A 24190-nucleotide genomic window follows, 5' to 3' on the forward strand; every position below is an offset into this window, starting at 1 on the left:
GTGGATGTTTGGATGTAGGCGGAATGACCCTTTTTTAGAGCTGATGTTGGTGAAGCCTCCAGAGAAGCAGCATTGTTTTTGTTTTTCTGCTTTATTTCAGTGATTGACACATCCTGTCTACGGCACCTGGACATTCACGGTTAGCATATCATCTCCTGTGGTGTCAATCAACACACAGATAACATGTTTTTAAATAAATAATTCCTTTCCCTTTTCAAACAACATCAAACTGCTGAAAGAGACGGTTGTTTTGAAGGAGTATTTTCCCTTAGGCTTGTGCTTTCCTCCTGCTTCCAATCATTGTGCTCCTTAAATGAAGGGAATCGCTTTGGATTGAAAAGACCAAACAGATCTCTAAGAACAGTCCTTTTGTTGATTCTTCAGCTCATAGTACATAAGGCTGTTCTGCAGGAGACATTATAAAGGTACATATGGTGATATAAATCCAAAAGTTGCTCTTCTATTTCAAAATTCCCCTAGGTGGTTGGTGGCGCTTCTTGGCCACCAAGCCGAAATTTAGACTGTGCAATTTCAGGCTGACCCCCTAACAGTTGAGGTGTATTGTGAGCTGAGGCTGGAGTTCTCTGTCAGACTGAATAAGATTGTCCTCCATCATTTAACCCTCTACCTCTATAAGACGTCCTGGGCACGATGCTGCCAAGAAGCATCCCAACAACACGGTGCTGCTGAGAAGCATCCCAACAACACGATGCTGCTGAGAAGCATCCCAACAACACAGTGCTGCTGAGAAGCATCCCAACAACACGATGCTGCTGAGAAGCATCCCAACAACACGATGCTGCTGAGAAGCATCCCAACAACACAGTGCTGCTGAGAAGCATCCCAACAACACGATGCTGCTGAGAAGCATCCCAACAACACAGTGCTGCTGAGAAGCATCCCAACAACACGATGCTGCTGAGAAGCATCCCAACAACACGATGCTGCTGAGAAGCATCCCAACAACACAGCGCTGCTGAGAAGCATCTCCGCGGCATGATGCTGCTGAGAAGCATCCCCACAGCATGATGCTGCCACCACCGTGCTCCACAGTGGGGATGGTGTGTTTGTGGTGATGTCAGTGTTTGGCGTCTTGTCTGATGGTCTCAAAGCTCCATTCTGGTCTCATCAGACCAAAGAACTTTCTTCCTCTTGACCATGGAGTCTCCCACAGTCCTTCTGGTGAACTCTAGTCCAGATTGAATCTGAGTTTTCTTCAACAGTGTCTTTCTCTTTGCCAATCCCCCTGCCACTTTCAACAGATGTTTATCTTCTCCTGGTTGGATGTGCCTGGAAGACCTCTACAGGGAGGCAGCCAGAAGGCCTCAGCTGCATAAACATCTCTGCTTTGAGCTTCCTCCAGATGTAGAAACTGGTAAATTTACAGCCTTGCCTTCAGGCTCTGCTCTTGTACAATGCCTGCAACAGTGCTGATGCTGTTCCAGTCCATTTGTCAGTCTCATGATCCATTTTAACCTCACTAATGAACAACAGCTCTAGACATTCACGCAGCTTTCCATCATTGCATAGATGGTTAGTGGTCTTTACACTAAGCGTGCTGAAAATGCGTTGGCATCTTTTGTTATGAATGCATGACTAATGCCCAAAGAAAAAAACAAGTTTGTGCTCCGTTGCTTCAAACCCATTAGACAGACAGCCGCTAACATTAAAGCAGCACATCCAGGCTCCATTTCTTCAGCCGTTACCGCTCGGCGTTTGCCTCCTGATATTTCCAGGAGTAGCAGGCTCTGCAGATGATCCTCTGTCAGTAAACGGTGTGAGGAACGCCGAGCCCAGCAGCCGGCCTGATGCATCATTAGCGCTAACAGTTTGTGTGTCTGACACAAACAGCTATTTCTGGAGAGGAGGCTGAAAACTGCAGAGAGCTGCTAATAGTTTCACTGAAAGCTAATGGACCGTCTGAGCCTGCTGCTGTTTGTTTGTCTGGATCGGCCTGTTTCACCTCTCCTCCTCACATGAGCAGTTTCACTCTGGTGCATCAGGTCTTCTGTGTGTTTTATCAGGACAAATGTGGAGTTTTTGAAGTAGTTTTAGTCTTTGAATCACACTTGTAGTCACAGATTCAGTCTTTTCTTTGTCTTCTCACATCCTGTAAAGCTCCGCCCACCTTCCCTCACACCTGTTTCCACTTTAATCTCACCTGTGAGCCTGATTATGCTTCTTACCTGGAGTCTGTTTGAAGGGTACTCTTTGCTCTAGAACAGATGGTTTTCAAAGTGTGAGGCGGGCCTCCCCTGGGGGGCGCCACAGAGCTCCAGGGGAGGCGCGGAACCATAAACCTAAAAAAAGGTGATTTGCTTTGCTAACCTCTGCTGTGCATGGAGCAAAATGGATAGACTTATAGTTACTGTAGGGACTATGCTATAGAGCAGCGTTACTCAACCCTCAACCAAAGAGTAAAATTGTTGAAAAATACCTTTGCAAGAGCCACAATCTAAGAGGTGAAAAGTGGCAAAAACAGCTTGAAGTAGTGATAAAAATAAGCTAAAGGTGGCAAAAATGGTCAAAAAGCAGCAAAAAATGGGCGAAAATGGGGAGAAAAAGTAGAAAAATGGTCAGAAAGTAGCAGAAATGGGTGAGAAGTGACAAAAAATGAGTGGACAGTGACTAAAATGGACAAAAAGCAGTCAAGAGTGAAAAAAACGGGCAAAAAAAGAGGAAACAAGTGGTATGTAATGGCAATAGGTAGCTTTAATGCGCGAAAAGTGGCACAAAATGGTAAAAATGGATAAAAGTGGCAAAAACAGCTGCTAGTAGCAATAAAAGTAAATTAATGGTGGCAAAAATGGACAAAAAAGCAGCAAAAATGTGTGAAACGGGGCAAAAATTGGGAGAGAAAGTGGAAGAGGGGTCAGAAAATGGTAAAAGTGGGTGAGAAGTGAGTTACAGGTGGCAAGAAATGGTCCAAAAGCTGCAAAAACATGGCAAAAATGAGTGGAAATCAACCAAATAATGGGCAAAAAGCAGTCAAGAGTGGCAAAAATGGGCAAAAAATAGGAAACAAGTGGTATTTAATGGCAAAAGGTACCTGAAATAGGCAAAAGATGGTAAAAAGGGGCAAAAAATGAATAAAAGTGGGACAAAAAGAACTGTCAAAAATGGGCAAAAAAATAGGAAACAAGTGGTGCTCAATGGCAAAAGGTAGCAAAATGGGAAAAAAATTGATTGAAGTGACAAAATTTGGAAAAAAGTGTCAAAATATAGTGGCAAAAATAATCACAAAAGAGTCACAAGTAGTATTTAATGGCAAAAGGTAGCTCTAATGGGTGAAAAGTGGAAAAAAAATGTTAAAAAGGGCAAAGAAGTTTGCCTTTAAGGTTTTCTTGGGGAATAATATTTAAAATTAAGACATAAAGGAGCCACATATTACAAAAAAGCCACACGTTGAGTATCCCTGCTGTAGACGATGGTTTCTGTAATCATCATCAGGAAAAACTGTCATAAATCTTTTGAGCTGTTTTTAAAATATCTAATAGATTTGGATAGAAATGCCTCAAAATATTAACTTTCTGTGTTGATTTGTTCTTTATTAAAGCAGGTTGTGCTCGTACCATTCTTCTACCATGTATGAGAGCTTACAACTGCAATGCATGATGGGGAACATTCCTGGGATAGTAACCATAGGTTATTTCCTTCTTTTTAAAAAGCATTGTTCAATACACTTACACAAACCAGTCCCTGTTAGTTTTAATGCCATCAGTGTGATATGTTGAAAAAATGTGCATAAATAAGTAAGGACAAAAACAAGTTCATGATGTGCAAAATGATTGAAATTTTGATTAAGCTTAGGAACATGATATATATGCACAAGAAAAGTTCAGTAAAAATGACTGAAAATATTAAAACATTTGAAATCAGTTCTATTTAAAAAGAAATCATTTAAGAGTTAAAAGGGGGTTTAAATGTATTATATACCTCATTCTTTGATGTTAATCTTTGTTCTACTCTGTAGGCTGAGCTGAGATCATCTGTGATCGATTGCTTTCGCCTCACAGAAACTCTAGGGGGACATGCGGTCTTTTCCTCATTCTACTAAACGCTCTGGATGAGGAAACAGCACAGAAACACCCTGGGGATTATTTCTCCCCTTTTTCAGGGGTGTGACATCAGTACCTGAGGAAAAGAGTCAGCAGAGGCCAGTAGGACGTTTTCAGGCTTCAGGTCACAGTGGACAATGTTCTTAAAGTGGAGGTGACGCAGAGCGACCAGGATCTGAGGAGACACAGAGACATAAATGTCAGGGGTCAGGAGGGCCATTCATGGAGGGTTTCAGTCAAGGCAACATGCTAGACCCGTTAAAGGTAGCTATTACTGGTACCATAGAATCTACAGGTACCATAGAATCTACTGGTACCACAGAATCTACTGGTCCTATAGAATCTACTGGTACTATAGAATCTACTGGTACCATAGAATCTACTGGTACCATAGAATCTACTGGTCCTATAGAATCTACTGGTACTATAGAATCTACTGGTACCATAGAATCTACTGGTACCATAGAATCTACTGGTCCTATAGAATCTACTGGTAATATAGAATCTACTGGTACCATAGAATCTACTGGTACCATAGAATCTACAGGTAGCATAGAATCTACTGGTACCACAGAATCTACTGGTACCATAGAATCTACTGGTACCATAGAATCTACTGGTCCTATAGAATCTACTGGTAATATAGAATCTACTGGTACCACAGAATCTACTGGTACCATAGAATCTACAGGTAGCATAGAATCTACTGGTACCACAGAATCTACTGGTACCATAGAATCTACAGGTAGCATAGAATCTACTGGTACCACAGAATCTACTGGTACTATAGAATCTACTGGTACCATAGAATCTACTGGTACCATAGAATCTACTGGTCCTATAGAATCTACTGGTACTATAGAATCTACTGGTACCATAGAATCTACTGGTACCATAGAATCTACTGGTCCTATAGAATCTACTGGTAATATAGAATCTACTGGTACCATAGAATCTACTGGTACCATAGAATCTACAGGTAGCATAGAATCTACTGGTACGATAGAATCTACTGGTAATATAGAATCTACTGGTCCTATAGAATCTACTGGTACCATAGAATCTACTGGTCCTATAGAATCTACTGGTAATATAGAATCTACTGGTACCACAGAATCTACTGGTCCTATAGAATCTACTGGTACTATAGAATCTACTGGTACCATAGAATCTACTGGTACCATAGAATCTACTGGTCCTATAGAATCTACTGGTACTATAGAATCTACTGGTCCTATAGAATCTACTGGTACGATAGAATCTACTGGTAATATAGAATCTACTGGTCCTATAGAATCTACTGGTACCATAGAATCTACTGGTCCTATAGAATCTACTGGTAATATAGAATCTACTGGTCCTATAGAATCTACTGGTACCATAGAATCTACTGGTACCATAGAATCTACTGGTAATATAGAATCTACTGGTCCTATATAATCTACTGGTACCATAGAATCTACTGGTACCATAGAATCTACTGGTACCATTGAATCTACAGGTACCATAGAATCTACTGGTACCATAGAATCTACTGGTACCATAGAATCTACAGGTACCACAGAATCTACTGGTACTATAGAATCTACTGATCCTATGGAATCTACTGGTACCATTGAATCTACTGGTACCATTGAATCTACTGGTACCATAGAATCTACTGGTACCATAGAATCTACAGGTACCATAGAATCTACTGGTAATATAGAATCTACTGGTCCTATAGAATCTACTGGTACCATAGAATCTACTGATCCTATGAAATCTACTGGTACCATAGAATCTACTGGTACCATAGATTCTACTGGTACCATAGAATCTACAGGTACCATAGAATCTACTGGTACCATAGAATCTACTGGTACTATAGAATCTACTGGTAATATAGAATCTACTGGTCCTATAGAATCTACTGGTACCATAGAATCTACTGATCCTATGGAATCTACTAGTACCATAGAATCTACTGGTACCATAGATTCTACTGGTACCATTGAATCTACAGGTACCATAGAATCTACTGGTACCATAGAATCTACTGGTACCATAGAATCTACAGGTACCATAGAATCTACTGGTACTATAGAATCTACTGATCCTATGGAATCTACTGGTACCATTGAATCTACTGGTACCATTGAATCTACTGGTACCATAGAATCTACTGGTACCATAGAATCTACAGGTACCATAGAATCTACTGGTACTATAGAATCTACTGGTCCTATAGAATCTACTGGTACCATAGAATCTACTGATCCTATGAAATCTACTGGTACCACAGAATCTACTGGTACCATAGAATCTACTGGTACCATAGAATCTACTGGTACTATAGAATCTACTGGTCCTATAGAATCTACTGGTACCATAGAATCTACTGATCCTATGGAATCTACTGGTACCATAGAATCTACTGGTACCATAGATTCTACTGGTACCATTGAATCTACTGGTACCATAGAATCTACTGGTACCATAGAATCTACTGGTAATATAGAATCTACTGGTCCTATAGAATCTACTGGTACCATAGAATCTACTGGTACCATAGAATCTACTGGTACCATTGAATCTACTGGTACCATAGAATCTACTGGTACCATTGAATCTACTGGTACCATAGAATCTACAGGTACCATAGAATCTACTGGTACTATAGAATCTACTGGTAATATAGAATCTACTGGTCCTATAGAATCTACTGGTACCATAGAATCTACTGATCCTATGGAATCTACTGGTACCATAGAATCTACTGGTACCATAGAATCTACTGGTACCATTGAATCTACTGGTACCATAGAATCTACAGGTACCATAGAATCTACTGGTACTATAGAATCTACTGGTAATATAGAATCTACTGGTCCTATAGAATCTACTGGTACCATAGAATCTACTGATCCTATGGAATCTACTGGTACCATAGAATCTACTGGTACCATAGAATCTACTGGTACCATTGAATCTACTGGTACCATAGAATCTACAGGTACCATAGAATCTACTGGTACCATAGAATCTACTGATCCTATGGAATCTACTGGTACCATAGAATCTACTGGTACCATAGAATCTACTGGTACCATTGAATCTACTGGTACCATAGAATCTACTGGTACCATTGAATCTACTGGTACCATAGAATCTACTGGTACCATAGAATCTACAGGTACCATAGAATCTACTGGTACTATAGAATCTACTGGTACCATAGAATCTACTGATCCTATGGAATCTACTGGTACCATTGAATCTACTGGTACCATAGAATCTACTTGTACCATAGAATCTACTGGTCCTATAGAATCTACTGGTACCATAGAATCTACTGGTACCATTGAATCTACTGGTACCATAGAATCTACAGGTACCATAGAATCTACTGGTACCATAGAATCTACTGGTCCTATAGAATCTACTGGTACTATAGAATCTACTGGTACCATAGAATCTACTGATCCTATGGAATCTACTGGTACCATAGAATCTACAGCTACCATAGAATCTACTGGTACCATAGAATCTACTGGTACCATAGAATCTACTGGTACCATAGAATTTGCTGGTACCATAGAATCTACTGGTCCTATAGAATCTACTGGTACCATAGAATCTACTGGTCCTATAGAATCTACTGGTACCATAGAATCTACTGGTACCATAGAATCTACAGCTACCATAGAATCTACTGGTCCTATAGAATCTACTGGTACTATAGAATCTACTGGTCCTATAGAATCTACTGGTACCATAGAATCTACTGGTCCTATAGAATCTACTGGTATGATAGAATCTACTGGTCCTATAGAATCTACTGGTACCATAGAATCTACTGGTCCTATAGAATCTACTGGTATGATAGAATCTACTGGTCCTATAGAATCTACTGGTACCATAGAATCTACTGGTACTATAGAATCTACTGGTACCATAGAATCTACTGGTACTATAGAATCTACTGGTCCTATAGAATCTACAGGTACCATAGAATCTACTGGTACTATAGAATCTACTGGTCCTATAGAATCTACTGATCCTATAGAATCTACTGGTACCATAGAATCTACAGCTACCATAGAATCTACTGGTACCATAGAATCTACTGGTACCATAGAATTTGCTGGTACCATAGAATCTACTAGTACTATAGAATCTACTGGTACCATAGAATTTACTGGTACCATAGAATCTACTGGTACCATAGAATATGCCGGTACCATAGAATCTACTGGAACTATAGAATCTACTGGAACTATAGAATCTACTGGAACTATAGAATCTGCTGGTACCATAGAATCTACATCTGCTTTACCATGCACACAAATGAGCAAGCTGCCAACACTTATTTCCATTTATGCTGTTGGATTTCAAGGTCAAAAGTCAGAATGGAATCTGTGGAGCATGCTCAGAACACTTAGTCCTGTCTGGGTTTAACTGAGGTGTAGGAGTGTATTGATCTGCAGCTGCATCATCTTGCTTTGTTGGTCTGACTTTGGGACCCAGTAGGATCCCTGGTGTGTGAGCTGAAGCTGAGTTTCTGTGTGACCTGTGTGACCAGGAACTTGGTGATCCTCTCTGGCAGTCTTCCTTTCTCACTGGACAGAATCATCTCCAGCATGTCCCCGTGAAGTTTCTCCATGACCACGAACACTCGCTCCAGCGTCTCGAACATGCAGTCCAGGTTAACCACACCGGGGTGGTGCAGACTCTGCAGGGAGGAGAGACCAGACTCTGATCAGGTCCTGAAACATTCCCCAGGCTCTCACCTGTAGGAGCAGGTATGAAGTCAGATGAACAGGTGTGTGGCTGCAGCAGCAGCTCCTGCAGGCTGAGCAGCGCTGCATTTTTCAGGATGTCACACCCCTATGGTGTTGTCACGGTAATGAAGTCGTTCCCGACAGGAAGTCTCACTTGGCGCCGACAGGAGGAGTGTGTGTTAGTGGTGTGTGTACCTGCAGGATGGCCACCTCGTTACGCAGCTGACTCTCCTGTTTGGTCGGGAAGCGGAGTTTGTCGATGATCTTGATGGCAACGTCTCGGCCGGACTTCCTGTGTTTACCTGCATGAAAAACAAACAAACAATGAACACATGGGCTGTTACCTGCACAGGTATTCATCTAACTGTATCTACTGCAGGAGTTCACCTTAACATCCAGGTATGAGTTAATGTTGACTAATAAAACTACACCTTTAAGGAGCTAAATTTTCAGCTTTTGACTCCACCAGTGACCAAAGTTATGATGATTTAAGGAAGCCAGCAGGTTAAAAAGGTTGAGATTATCTGAATCAGCCAAGCTTTGCTGAAATAAGACAAGAGGAACAAAGATTAGCTCAAAGAAATAAGAGGACATTGTTTTGCCATCTATCAGAACCAACAGGCTCTGTGCTGCTTGATCAGCAGATGCATGGAAACATTAGTTAAAGGGTTTTACTTTTGGGGACTGCAAACAAACTCTCTTGGTTAAAGAAGTTTAAAGTTCAGTTTGGGAGCATTGTTGTACTTTTAACCCTTGTGCCCTCCTCAAATTTTCTACCCTCTGGACACCTTCGAGGCAAAAATGTACACATACAGAAAAATTGCCATTAAATCAGCATACGTCAATATTTTTTCTACCTTTTTTTTCATAAATCTTTTTAACAACTTCAGACCTGCTCAAAACTATCAAACATTTAATAATTCTAAGAATTTTAACCCTTTTAATGCCAGTTTGATTATTTGAAATATTTTATTTTTTACTGCAAAAAACGCAAAAAGTGAATTATTTTCCATATTATAAATAGTATAAAGATGGGGCTTTGGGGGTGATGAGAGTCTTGGATGGGTCAAAGATTAGCAACTTAACTGATTTGATCGCATTAATATTTTTTTTACACAATGTCAGAAATACCCTCTGGACATCTTGGAGGCAAAAATGCCCCCACTGACTTCCATTAAAACCAGGTTTTTTAATCTCACTGTCACTGCAGTATAAAATCATGCATTCTTTAATGTCAGCATTTCAATGTGAAGAAGTCTAGTGAAATTTGACATTTTTACCGTATTCCACCAGATTCAACCGTTTACTCATTGTAGGACCATGCACCACATTCTTCTATTTTTGCTGTTATATTATGGAGAGTTTTGTTGTTTTAAGTTTAAAAGGGTTAAAATTCAAAAGCGATCAAATCAATTTTGTTGCTAATCTTTGACCCATCCAAGACTCTCATCACCCCCAAAGCCCCATCTTTCTACTATTTATAATATGGAAAATAATTCACTTTTTGCGTTTTTTGCAGTAAAAAATAAAATATTTCAAATAATCAAACTGGCATTAAAAGGGTTAAAATTCTTAGAACTATTAAATGTTTGGTAGTTTTGAGCAGGTCTGAAGTTGTTAAAAAGATTTATGAAAAAAAGGTAGAAAAAATATTGAAGTATGCTGATTTAATGGCAAGAGAGTCTGAATGACATTTAAGAGTAAAACATGTTGGATTTCAAACATTTAACTAGGAAAAAAAATTCCAGTAAAAATTCATACCACAAGCTGTAAAACTGACAAAATGATCATAAATTAAAATAAAAAAAGTTGAGAAAAACGGCCAAAATGCCCAAGAGTGCATAAGGGTTAATGGTGCTTTTCTTTCATTGACCAATCAGAATCAAGAAGAGGAAGGACTTGTGATATCAACTTTTTCAGCAACTAGACAAAACGATGTGATCCTCAAATTCCACATACTCCACCTGCCCTCTTTAGTCTATCTATGCTATTCCACTGCATGCTCTCCGTCCATCGCTGCTGCAAGAACAGTCTGTCTGCTCCATTCCACTTTAGATAAGCACCAGTCGCTTCCTTTCAACATATTCTTCAGCCAAACCCATAAAGAGGTTGATCAGAACAACGATGAGACCGTGCAAAGCATGCAGTCAACTTGGAGACACAACATGATCAACATTGTGTCTCATCCTGTGGCACAAACTTCCACTCTGTGACCCAATCACAGAGCCACTACGGCACCAGAGCCAAAGAAAAGTTAACTTTGGAGGTGGAAACCAGGGAAATTTAAATGAAACCACACATCTGTTGTATTAAAATCTTTTAATTCTTAAGGCATCATCTAATTTGCATATTCTGACATCACCAGGTGGCCTCCACCACCGTTGGCTGTGCATTTTCTCCCTCAGCTTCTACCACGTCTGCCCTACCTCAGCGGTGTTTTTTTTTTATCGCTACCTCCATCACTATTCGCAGTGTTTTGACGCCCCCGCTACCCCCCACCACGTCCCCTTCTCGGCATTCACCAATTACTCCTACCCCGGCCACGGTGAGGCAAAGCGTCGGCTTTGGTATGTGCTGCTTGGGGACTGTCACGGCGCTTGGGACTCCGTGTCGCTGCTCACAGTCTCACCCATGGTTTCACCGGATGACTGATCGTCATGTCAGAGGGTGAATATTCCTCGATTCCTCCGGCACTGTGAGTATTCTCGCTACAATTTGCTCTCTCCGTTACACTCCGACTACTACCTCGTCTTTGTCTCCTTGACAGGGGGGTGCATCTTTCAAAACTCTCCCTCCAAAACTTTGAATAGAAACACGCCCACAAATGCTGCTTGGATTGAAGTTACTCATGTCTGCCATCTCCTGGTGTAAAGTAGTAACAACATTAAGCACCATATTTGCAGCTAGAGTCTGTTTAATCCAGCAATCTTGCTTATCGCAATTTTGAGACTTTGGCGCTTAAAGAGTTAACTTCCGAATCTACTCACCCATTGTAGAAGCAAAAAAAATCACAAAAAACTACCAAAGTAAACAGGAAATCAACCCCAGAAAGGCAGAATAATCCATTGGTTGTTTCTTGAGTGAATGGCACACGGCTGCAGGAATGCCTTTAGTGGGTGATGGTGCATCCTACTAGTCAGAGCAAGGAGTTGCATGCCCAGAACACAGGTGGACAGGGGCGTAGCTAGGGATTATGGCCCAAGAAAGAATATTACACAGGGCCCCCCAAGCTAAGCATAAAATGTTGCATCAATTTTGCAAATATCTCTGCATTTTTATGTATTTTTGAGCCATCATTTCCCCATTAAGTAAGGGTTTATGCCCTTTGAGGTGTCCAGTTATCAGGGGTTCATGGACGACATGAAGGTGTGAACCATCCAACGGGTATATATGTTTTTCAGTGTATTTTTATTATTATTATTATTATTACTATATATATATATATATATATATATACAAATTTGCTAATCTCTGTCCTCATAGAACTTCACGTTTACTTATCAGAAAATAACGGCTGCTGAGTATTAATTTTGAACAGTGAAAAGATTTTTTGACTGGGACTACTTGAGAAGTTTTGAAAGGTGTCCATATATCAGAAGTAAATTGACACCAATGGACTTTCCAGAGCCAATCAGAATCGAGTATTCACCAAGACCATGGTATAATGAGCAATATTTTTACTATGGTTTAATTAAATTTACTGGCATTATTTTGCAGTGCTGGATTATATCACTTGGTATAGTGGGACTGGGTAATCAGTACCCTTTTCCCTCCCTGTGCCATGCCCATGCAAGTGGAGTATGTGGAATTTGAGGGTCATCTTTATGAGGAAACAGACTGTATCTTCACCACTGAGGGAAGCAGAAGTGAACTTTAGTAACCTAGAAACATGCTGGCTCTTCATCATCTCCTTTAATAGTTGGCACACTTGCTCTTCATTATTCAGGGCTTTCACAGCAGTAAGACCATGATTCATTTCAAGTTGAATTTTTCAAATAGCCGTGCTGTTCATGATGTCACCTCTCTCCCCTCAGTGCTTTACCTCCGTAGACGATTCCGAACTGCCCCGAGCCGAGGACCTCGTCTGGGAAGATCTGATACACTGAGTTTATGTCCTGAAACAGAAAAGAAGAAATCTGAGAACAAAATACAAACATTATTCCTGATCGCCCTCATCCTGGCTGACTCCAGCTGCAGGACCGCCTCCTAAACACCTTCTACACGAAGGTGAACCTTTTCTTTAAACCATAACCGTGTTCTGGAATACTTCAGGCTCTTAATGAGTGAAAGGTAGGACATGCTTTGGAACTCATTCTGTAGATTTTTGCGTCCTTTTAGAGCTCATAGCTTTCAGTCATGTGACTGGCAGAGAGGCCTGGAGGGCAAAAAGAACTTAGAACAGTAGCAGCTACCACTGAGTATTTTGCAGAGTGCAGCAGCCCTAAATGATCACATTACAGCCAGTTTTCTGCTGCATGCTAAAGCAACCTAATGGAGCAACTCAGGAATGCAATTTTGTTGTATTTTGATCCAAAATATGTAAAATGAAGAGCCATGGTTGGAAAATACTGGAACTATGAGCAACTATAGTCTGAGTGTGCCATGTAAAGAGGTTGTTGTCCTTCATGAGAGCGGCCTGAGCTCCTTTCTCACCAGTGATTCCTCACCGTCTCTCTCTTGTTCTGACTCTGTCCACTGTCCTATTCTAGCAGAACAAAGGCATACAGCCCAGATAAATCCTTAAAAAGCAAAACTCAAGAACTCCCGTCTAAAAGCTCAGGCTTTTCAGGTCCTCTGGTGAAAGGATGTTTCACGCAGGTTGACAGAAAGCGAGTTTACCCACAGTAAAGTGGATCACACGGATTCATCTCCAGAAGGGTTTTTCAGAGAAGGTTTTTGTACGTGGAGTGAAACTACCCGGCGTCAGTGATCCGCCACAGCTTTGACACCAAAACTGCAAAATATTTTCTCCTTGTCTGCAATCACGTCTCCCTCTCCTCCCCTGTTAGCTGACAGCCTAATATCACACCTCGAGCAGAGAGGACAGAAATACAATATTATAAACCTCCTCCTCCCCCTCTCCCCCCCGGTCTGGCTGCCTAATTACCATCCGTCGCCATGGAAACCGTTTGGCTGAGTGAGTAATCACAGTAATCTCCATCTGAGGTGCTTGAAGACGTGCTCACCTTGGAGACGGCGAGGTGAGCGTCTGCATGGAAATGGGACCTGATGTTCTCGCCGCTCGCATTTGCATGAAAAGAGTTTGCAGACATTTGAGCTTTATGTAAATCTTTATGATGTTAATGCACACGTCACCGACGGATTCATGCAGACGCTGTGACACGGCCGCTCCAGGCTTTAAAAGCACATGGAGGAGAGAGCAGGAGAGCAGGGATATGATGGAGGACAGGTTCAGACCTCGTAAGTGGTCAAAACCACATTAGTACTCCACTCCATCTCCAGACAGCAGATCTAAAGAACCGTGGTGTGTCTTCCTTTATCTCCTCCACACAGAGCTGTCTTTCTCAGGCCCGTCACTCAGAAAACTAACATACCTGCCCCCCTGTTACTGCTCAAACCTGTGTTGGTCCTTAAACAAGGTCAGGTCAGGTGTAGAGCTGACGCATTCCTATCACCTAGACCAGTGATGCTCAACGTGTGGCTCTGGAGCCACATGTGGCTCTTTTGTGATTATTTGTGGCTCCTTTATGTCTTCATTTTAAATATAATTCCACCAGAAAACCTTATAGGGAAACTTTGTTGCCCTTTGTCACATTTTTTTTGTGTCATTTTTCACCCATTAGATTTACATTTTGCCATTAAAAACTACTTGTTTCCTATTTTTTGCCCATTTTTGCCACTTTTATCCATTTTTTTTCCATTTCTTCCATTTTTTTTGCCCATTTTTTCCATGTTTTGCCACTCCTCACCCATTTAGGCCACCTTTTACCATTAAATATCACTTGTTTCCTATTTTTAACCTTTTTTGCCACTTCTTTTTGAAATGTTTTTTCCAATTTTTGTCACTTTTATCCCATTTTTTCCATTTCTTTTCCATTTTACCCATGTTTTACCACTTTTCACCCATTCAAGGTACCTTTTGCTAATAAATACCACTTTTTTCCTAGTATTTGCCCATTTTTGCCACCTATCCCATTTTTGCCCCTTTTCACCATTTTTTGGCCCATTTTTGCCACTCTTTTTAGAAACTTTTTCCCAATTTTTGCCACTTTTATCTCATTTTTTCCATTTGTTGCCACTTCTCACCCATTTGAGCTACCTTTTTCCATTGAATACCACTTTTTTCCTTTTTTTGCCCATTTTTGCCACTCCTTTTCTGAAACTTTTTCCCCATTTTTACCACTTTTATCCCATTTTATTGCCACTTCTCACCCATTTAGGCCACCTGTTGCCATAAAATACCACTTTTTTCCCTTTTGTTGCCCATTTTTGCCACTTTTATCCCATTTTTGCCCCTTTCCACCATTTTTTGGCCCATTTTTGCCACTCCTTTTTTGAAACTTTTTCCAATTTTTGCCACTGTTATCCCATTTTTGCCCCTTTTCACCAATTTTTGCCCATTCAAGCTACCTTTTGTCATTAAATACCACTTTTTCCGCTATTTTTTTTCCTATTTTTGTCACCCTTGACTGGTTTTTGCCCATATTAATCAATTTCCACACAATTTTGGCCATGTTTTGAAACTTTTGGACCATTTTTGCCACCTCTAGCTCTTTTTTTTTTTTTGTCAAATACCTTTGCAAGAGCCCCAATCTACATGATGAAAAGTGGCAAAAAAAAAAATGCCTTAAGTAGCATTAAAAGTAAATTAAAGGTGGAACAAATGGTCAAAAAGCAGCAAAAATGTGTGAAAAGGAGTGAAAATAGTGAGAAAAAGTGAAAGAAGGGTCAGAAAATAGCAAAAATGGGTGAGAAATGACAAAAATTGGGCTAAAAATGGGTGGAAATTGACTAAAATGGGCAACAAAAGGAAATAATTGGTATTTAATCGCAAAAGGTAGCTTAAATTGAAAAAAATGGGGTAAAAGTGGCAATGACTGGAAAAAAAAGTGGCAAAAATGGGCAAAAAAGTAGGACAAAAGTTTCCCTTTAAGGTTTTCTGGGAGAATAATTTTTAAAATTAGGAGCCACATGTGGCTCCAGAGCCTCACCTTGAGGGCCAGATCTACTAAGATGTCATTTTGCATGTACTGATTTACGTGCGCAATCTAGAACTTTGTGTTTGGGGTTGGACCGTGGTTTGCGGGTGATTTACTAAGAGTGAATGCATAAATGACAAGAGGTGCAAACGTGTTGGCGACACGTCTATTTAAATGAGGGTTTTGCGTGTTTCATGGTTTGCAGCATGGCGAGTTTGGAGAGCCGAACACGCAAAATTAAATGAGCCATTTACGTAACAAGCTGTACATTTAAACCGAAGCCGAAGCCGAAACACAGGAACATTAAATAAATAAGCAGCAGTTACGACTGGAGACGGTAAAGAGTATCCTGGCTGGGCTTCTGGACGTGGACGCTGAGTCAGGGAGAAGAGTTTTCCCTGTTGGATCATGTTCCCTGGATTTGGGTGAGATCGTTGTGTTTTTGTATTTTTTACCTGGTATACCAGTAATTAGAGGTTGATCACATATTTTTGTTTTTGGGGGTTTTTGCTGTGTGGATTTGTTGTGTTTTTTTTTTTAGAAGGAGACTGGTGGATTATAGACTTTTGCGTCACAGACATTTAAAAAAGACTTAAAAGACACTTAAAAGTGCTCGGATAAGGATGAGGTTGACGTTTTTGTTAGACTTTTCGTTCATTATGAAATTATAAAGACTGAGATAAAATCTTTAATTTTGTTGTGACCTACATTTCATTTCAGTTTACGCACGTCGTGCGCTGATGTTCTGGAGAGGTGTTAATTCAATGGGAAGCACTTTAAAGCCATTACGTTCTCTTGAGAGATTTATTGATGATATTTGTTCAGACTTGTTGTTTATATCATTTTGATCTATTCTTTACTTTAGAAGGTTTTTATTTTCTTTAAAATCTCCCCTTGTGTGTGTTTAACGCGAGCTTGAGAAAAGTTGTGTTACAACTTCAAACAGAACCTCAGAGAAACAGGACTGGGAGATCCCAGCTGTGATAGCTACCGTACGGAGGAATGACCCAGATGCAAAAAAAAAAATAAAAAAGTAAACTTGCAGGGAGTTTTGTCATTGCAGGTACAGCGTGACTCCTCCTCCTGGCTCCACATCTGCTCTGAGTTCCTCCAACAGCGCCAAAATGGCAAGGCTGGATAGGCGATATGTTTCAATGACTGTTTCCTCATTCAATCCAAAAATGTTCACACGAGGAACATTTTGCAATTACGGATACAAACAGTTTGCACCTCCCTTTGAGACGTGTTAAATATAGACGCAGTTTCTATGAGCTTTCAGGTTTGATAAATCGTTTTGTGTGCGCTAAAATAATATATTTACATTTTCTTCTCCCAGCACACGCACAATTGCGTGTAAACGCCCATATTGCATGTTCATTGCTGCAAACGTACTAACGGGATACAGCTGCGCTACATTGCACCTTTGAAAGACGCAACCCTTAATCCCTAGCAACCCTTAGCGCGCACTGTTAGTAAATCAGTTTGTACTGTTTTTTTGCGAGTGCAATGAGTTTGCACATGTTTTTATACACGCAAACCTTTAGTAGATCTGGCCCTAAGTATGTGGTCTAGACTCAGTAGGAGGTATCTAATCCTGCTGTCGACGCTCCCACTGAGGCCAGAGACCCGACTAGAAGGAAGCTCTCCATTTTAAAGAAGGTAAATCTCACACTACCTGTGTGTATCGGTGTGTTTGTGTTTGTGCTCTCACCACATTCTCCTGAATCTGGCAGTTGGAGACAGAAATACTGATGGAAACTTCCTCTGTTGAAGAAACAAACACAATCAGTGTTAAAAAAAGCAGAAAGACAATCGATGAATCAGAGTCCAGGAAAGATTCAGAAACAGTCAGAGTGAGAATCTGAATTCAACTCCTACGACTCACGTCTTTATCTCAGAACAAAAGTGGAGGAAACTCATCAACCGTCACCTTCAGTGCCCGGAGAAGGCGACGCCTTAGTCTCTGGAGCTTGTACTGAGATGCCTTCGCCCGGGTTATTGATAGAAACCTCATAAATCTGCAGCCTTGAGGCGGCTGATATTATTTCAGTCCCCAGGTGAACACACAAAGATGGAGAGCAGCAGAGAACAGTGAGGTGTTAGTCATGATCAGTTTGACGTCAGTAAAGGTCTGAAATATCTCTGATGGCTTTTATGTGGGCGTCGACGGCCATGACGGGAGCTCTGAGTCTGCAGGAGAATTCAACATCAACGTGAGCGTTTCTACCTGAGCCGGAGACCTGCAGGGGCTTCGCACACGTGGGATGGTGCTAGGATGACACTCTATCAGTCCAGTTTAGACTCAGAGAGACACCGACGGCTGGTTTTAAAGAAAAGCACATTCCCAGCTCACATTCAACTTAGAGAGTAAAGATAAATACTAGAATGTACTGCTGAGGAGCCACCATTGCCTTTATATAGTACTACCTCAAGGCAGGGGTGTCAAACTCAAGGCCCAGGGGCCAAATCCAGCCCGGCCTGCAAGGTCATGTCATGTTTTTATTATAACAGGCCCACAAATTCTGCCAGAAAGGCAGAATAACAGGCTGCACCACCCCACTCATACTTTTTGCCCTCGCCATGAACATGATAGTCAAGTCAGCAGAGGTGGAGTGCAGGGGACCCTTGACAAATCAGGAATACTCCAGCCCCCCCATAAAAGCCTTTATGGACGACCTGAATGTCACCACCACATCCGTCCCAGGCAGTAGATGGATTCTCCAAGGCCTACAGAAGCTCATCACCTGGGCAAGGATGAGCTTTAAGCCAGTAAAATCAGGGGCTCTAGTGCTCAAGAGGGGAAAAGTAGAGGACAAAGTCCGCTTCTCAGTGGAGCCGCCATCCCATCCATCACAGAGCGTCCAGTCAAGAGTCTCGGGGAGTACTCTGACTGCAGCCTCAAAGATTCTGCGTCCATCCAGAAAACCAGCAAAGAGCTTGAGAACTGGCTGAGTCAGGTTGACAACTCAGGTCTGCCAGGGAGGTTCAAGGCCTGGATTTACCAGCCTTCCATCTTGCCCCGGATCCTGTGGCCTCTGCTGGTGTACTCAGTACCCATAACAACAGTGGAGGCCACTGAAACGGCACAATACCTGTTCTGGTTTATCTGCATAAAGCAGAAGATGAAAATATGTACCCACATAATTTTGTGCATTCATTTTATGTATTGGTGTCTACCAACATAAACCTGCAGAACAAGTGACGAGGACTTCCACTGCGACTACAGTCAGGGATAAGGCTGTCTTACTGTGTCCTCCATGGTGAGAGTTGTGTGAGATTCCTGTAGACACGGCCGGCATCAGAGCGTGCTGGATCGCCATCTCCCACATCCGGGCCACATCCTGACCCACCCCGCTCACCTGAGACCGGCCAGTAGAGGAGAGTTAGAGATTAACATGCTCTACCTCTTGTGTGTGACAGTGTCGCACACTGCTCTGTCTTTTCATCCATCCATCCATCCATCCATCCATCCATCCATCCATCCATCCATCCATCCATCCATCCATCCATCCATCCATCCATCCATCCATCCATCCATCCATCCATGCATCCATCCATCCATGCATCCATCCATCCATCCATCCATGCATCCATCCATCCATGCATCCATCCATCCATCCATCCATCCATGCATCCATCCATCCATCCATGCATCCATCCATCCATCCATCCATCCATGCATCCATCCATCCATGCATCCATCCATGCATCCATCCATCCATCCATGCATCCATCCATCCATCCATCCATGCATCCATCCATCCATGCATCCATCCATCCATCCATCCATCCATCCATCCATCCATCCATCCATCCATCCATCCATCCATCCATCCATCCATCCATCCATCCATCCATCCATCCATCCATCCATCCATCCATCCATCCATCCATCCATCCATCCATCCATGCATCCATCCATCCATCCATCCATCCATCCATCCATCCATCCATCCATCCATCCATCCATGCATCCATCCATCCATCCATGCATCCATCCATGCATCCATCCATGCATCCATCCATCCATCCATGCATCCATCCATCCATCCATCCATCCATGCATCCATCCATCCATGCATCCATCCATGCATCCATCCATCCATGCATCCATCCATCCATCCATCCATGCATCCATCCATCCATGCATCCATCCATCCATCCATCCATGCATCCATCCATCCATGCATCCATCCATCCATCCATGCATCCATCCATGCATCCATCCATCCATCCATCCATCCATGCATCCATGCATCCATCCATGCATCCATCCATCCATGCATCCATCCATCCATCCATCCATCCATGCATCCATCCATCCATGCATCCATCCATCCATGCATCCATCCATCCATCCATCCATCCATCCATGCATCCATCCATCCATCCATGCATCCATCCATCCATCCATCCATCCATGCATCCATCCATCCATGCATCCATCCATGCATCCATCCATCCATCCATGCATCCATCCATCCATCCATCCATCCATGCATCCATCCATCCATGCATCCATCCATCCATCCATCCATGCATCCATCCATCCATGCATCCATCCATCCATCCATGCATCCATCCATCCATCCATGCATCCATCCATCCATGCATCCATCCATCCATCCATGCATCCATCCATCCATCCATCCATCCATCCATCCATGCATCCATCCATCCATCCATGCATCCATCCATCCATCCATGCATCCATCCATCCATGCATCCATCCATCCATCCATGCATCCATCCATCCATCCATCCATCCATCCATGCATCCATCCATCCTTCATATTCACCAGAACACTGCTGCTGCTCATAGAGGACTCGGCTCTCAGCACATTCTCTCCGATGTAGTAAACCAGCGAGGCTGTGGCGATCTCGAAGCAGTGAGGGTTGGATCCATCAGGAAGAGGGGAGAACGTCTGAGCCGGTTCTAGAGACAAGATCTCGGACAGAGGGATCTCCTGGAAACCAAAGGGGGATATGATCTTTCCAAAACCAAAACCATGGCTAAACTCTTCCAGTCTTACGACTAGACCAGGAGTCATCATAGAAACAGGGAGATTCCTGTCTGCTGGTACATCTTCATAACTAAAGAACAGAATATTTTACGTCTTTTTCGGGACTTTAAAGTGGATATCAGGGAGGCAGAGTGGCTCACCTTGTAGTATTTACTTCCTGTGTCATTCTGGAACAGTGTGATGCATTTACTGTCCAGCCTCCAGTAATGTCTCTTCCTCTGGTAGGTGGAGAATAAAAGGACAAAGAGGGGTAAAAAAAAAAAAAAAAAAGATGAGATAAATGAGTAAACAATGGAAGCACTTCAGGAAAAATTCAGACAAAGAGAAAACAAACCGTCGTCACTCAACATTCAAAATATTGAAACTTTCACACCGAGCTGAAAGACGATGAGCAGCAACACCTCCACGGGATGAGAAGTCATTTATCACCCTTTTGTTTTTAAAACTCATGAAATTTGGGCTAAAATCTGCCAAAATATTTGTACTGATACAAAACCACGAGTCAAAATAACGCCCTTCTTCCATTATTTCCTCATTATCTTTTTGTCTTTGTTGACTTTCTCCATCATTTAATCACCCTACTGATATTAAAAATATGCCTAATTTCCATATCAGCATCTAATGATTGGCATTTCTCCTTTATTTATTCATAAAAAGACTGACATAAGTAGGCCACCCAGAAGAACAATAGGAGAGGAGAGGGGGACGAAGAGCAGCACAGCAGTCACAGAACACATTCATACCTCCTCATATTAAATATGTAAACTATAAACAAGCTAAAGCATGCCTTAAACATGTCATTTATACAGCCGTGATTCCAAAAAAGCTGGGGCGCTGCTTCAAATGTAAATAAAAACAGAATCTCATAAACCCATAAAGCAGTGATGCTCACTCTTTTATGTCTTAATTTTGAATATGATTACCCAAGAAAACCCTTAAAAAAAGAGAAACTTTTTGCCATGTTCATAATTTCTGTCACTCTTCACACATTTAAGCTACTTTTCGCCATTAAAAAAACCCTTGTTCATATTTTTAAGGCCATTTTGCAACTTCTTTTTGCCACTTTTTTCCCATTTTAGCCCCTTATCACCATTGTTTACTGCCTCTTTTTCCCATTAAAGCTACCTATTGCATTAAATATCCATTTTTCCTACTTTTTGCCCATTTTTGCAATGTCTTTTTGACACTTTTTTCCCAATATTTACCACTTTCACCCCATTTTTGCCCCTTTCTTTACCATTTCTTGCATCTTTTTGTCCATTTAAGTAAGCCTTTACCATTAAGTACCACTTGTTTCCTTTTTCCCCATTTTTTGCCTCTTCTTTTGGCCAATTTTTTCCCATTTTTGCCCTTTTCACATTTTTTCTGCTACTTTTTGCCCATTTAAACAAACTTTTGCCATTAAATACCACTTTTTCATATTTTGTTGCCCATTCTGCAACTTCTTTTTGCCACTTTTCCCCCATTTTTCCACTTTTATCCCATTTTAGCCCCTTTTCACCATTTTTTTTTTTTTTTGCCTTTTTTGCCTTTTCCTATTTAAGCTACCTTTTGCCTGTAAATGTGGCAAAAAAATGGGTGGAATTTGACTAAAATGGGCAAAAATCAGTCACGAGTGGCAAAAATAGGAAACAAGTGGTATATATAATGGCAAAAGGTAGTTAAAATGGGTGAAAAGTGGAGGAAAAAATGGTGAAAAAGGGCAAAAAATTGAATAAAAGTGGAACAAAAGGGTAAAAAGTTGCAAAAAAGTGTCAAAATGGGAAAAAAGAAGGGGAAAAGTAACATTTAATGACAAAAGGTAGCTTGAACGGATGAAAAGGGCAGAAAAGTTTCCCTTCCTTAAGATTTTCTGGGGGTATAATATTTAAAAGTCAGACATAAAAGAGCCACAAATAATCACAAAAGAGCCACATGTGGGTCCAGAGCCACACGTTGAGCATCACTGGTCTAAAAGCTCTCTCTACTTCTCAGCATTGATAGTTCCTCTCCAGATGTTAGAGCTGCCCACGCCATATGCACTAATGCAACCCCATACCATCAGAGATGCAGGCTTTAGAGCTGAGCCAGGAGAACAAGCTGGATGCTCCAGATCCTCCCTAGTCCATCTGTGGTTTCCTCTGACCACAGAACAGTTTTCCATGTTTCCTCTGACCACAGAACAGTTTTCCATGTTTCCTCTGACCACAGAACAGTTTTCCATGTTTCCTCTGACCACAGAACAGTTTTCCATGTTTCCTCAGTCCATGTTAAATGAGCTTTGGTCCAGAGAAGACGGCGGTGTTTCTGGATCCTGTTCACATATGGCTTCTTCTCTCCATCATCCAGCTTTAACTGTCATTGGTGGATGGCACGGCCAACTGTGTTGACAGACGATGATTTCTTGAATGTTCCTGAGCCCATGCAGTGATTTCCAGATTAGTTAAAACACTCCTCCAGCTGTTTTTCATTAGTACCACTTACTTTTCCAGCCTTTTGTTGCCCTGTCCCAACTTTTGTGAGATGTGTTGCTGCCATCAAATTCAAACTGAGCTTATAGGTAAAATGTCTCAGTTTCAACATCTGATATGTTGTGAATAAAATATGGGTTTATCAGATTTGACAATTATTGTTTTTATTAACATTTTGCATGGCGTCCCAGCTTTTTTGGAATTAGAGCTATACTTAACCAAAGAAAACTAAGAAGAAGCTGGTTGTGTTGTTAGCTTTCTCATCAGGCATGCAGGGTAGAAATGAGGGAGTCCTTCAGACTGGCGCTCAGGTAAACAGACCAGGGCAGTACCAGAGTGTCCTTGCTGGTGTAGTGAACCATCCAGCCCTCCTTCATCACGTTGCTGCTCTTCCTCTTGGTGTGTTTGACCGACTGAACCACCCTCATCAGAGGGATGTTGTTACTGGTGGACGGGCTGCAGGAGGCGGGACAAACGTTAGCCTCACATCTCAGACTCTACACTCCACATCTCTGTCTTTTTTCCTCGAGTACCTGATTGCGCGGTTGGACTCGTCCAGGTCAGGGTCGTGCATGTCGCAGAGGTCGCTAGGTCCCGCCTCCAGCATGAGACCGCCCTCTGATGTCAGCGCTTCGTCCAAGTCGTCCAACAGGCTGGCTCGTCTGTCCATGCAGGGGTCGTCAAGGCAACCCTCCACCATGACGACGTCTGACTCCGCCCCCGGGCTCAGGAGCT

The 24190-nt window shown here is 41.8% G+C and overlaps 1 protein-coding gene across 1 annotated transcript in view; it reads right to left on the bottom strand.

Moving 5' to 3' along the window:
- Positions 1–24190, bottom strand: part of prkd1 (protein kinase D1) — a 79869-nt gene that overhangs the window by 9823 nt on the left and 45856 nt on the right. Inside the window, exons 8-17 of the mRNA XM_041813076.1 lie at positions 23989–24190; positions 23788–23911; positions 21146–21223; positions 20781–20948; positions 19229–19340; positions 17693–17745; positions 12864–12936; positions 9017–9123; positions 8611–8772; positions 4135–4233 (exon numbers count right to left, since the gene is read on the bottom strand). Coding sequence (XP_041669010.1) covers positions 4135–4233; positions 8611–8772; positions 9017–9123; positions 12864–12936; positions 17693–17745; positions 19229–19340; positions 20781–20948; positions 21146–21223; positions 23788–23911; positions 23989–24190 — 1178 coding nt within the window. The remainder of the gene's footprint in view (positions 1–4134; positions 4234–8610; positions 8773–9016; positions 9124–12863; positions 12937–17692; positions 17746–19228; positions 19341–20780; positions 20949–21145; positions 21224–23787; positions 23912–23988) is intronic.

This window comes from Cheilinus undulatus, linkage group 18, assembly GCF_018320785.1.
Source record: "Cheilinus undulatus linkage group 18, ASM1832078v1, whole genome shotgun sequence".
Taxonomy (NCBI): domain Eukaryota; kingdom Metazoa; phylum Chordata; class Actinopteri; order Labriformes; family Labridae; genus Cheilinus; species Cheilinus undulatus.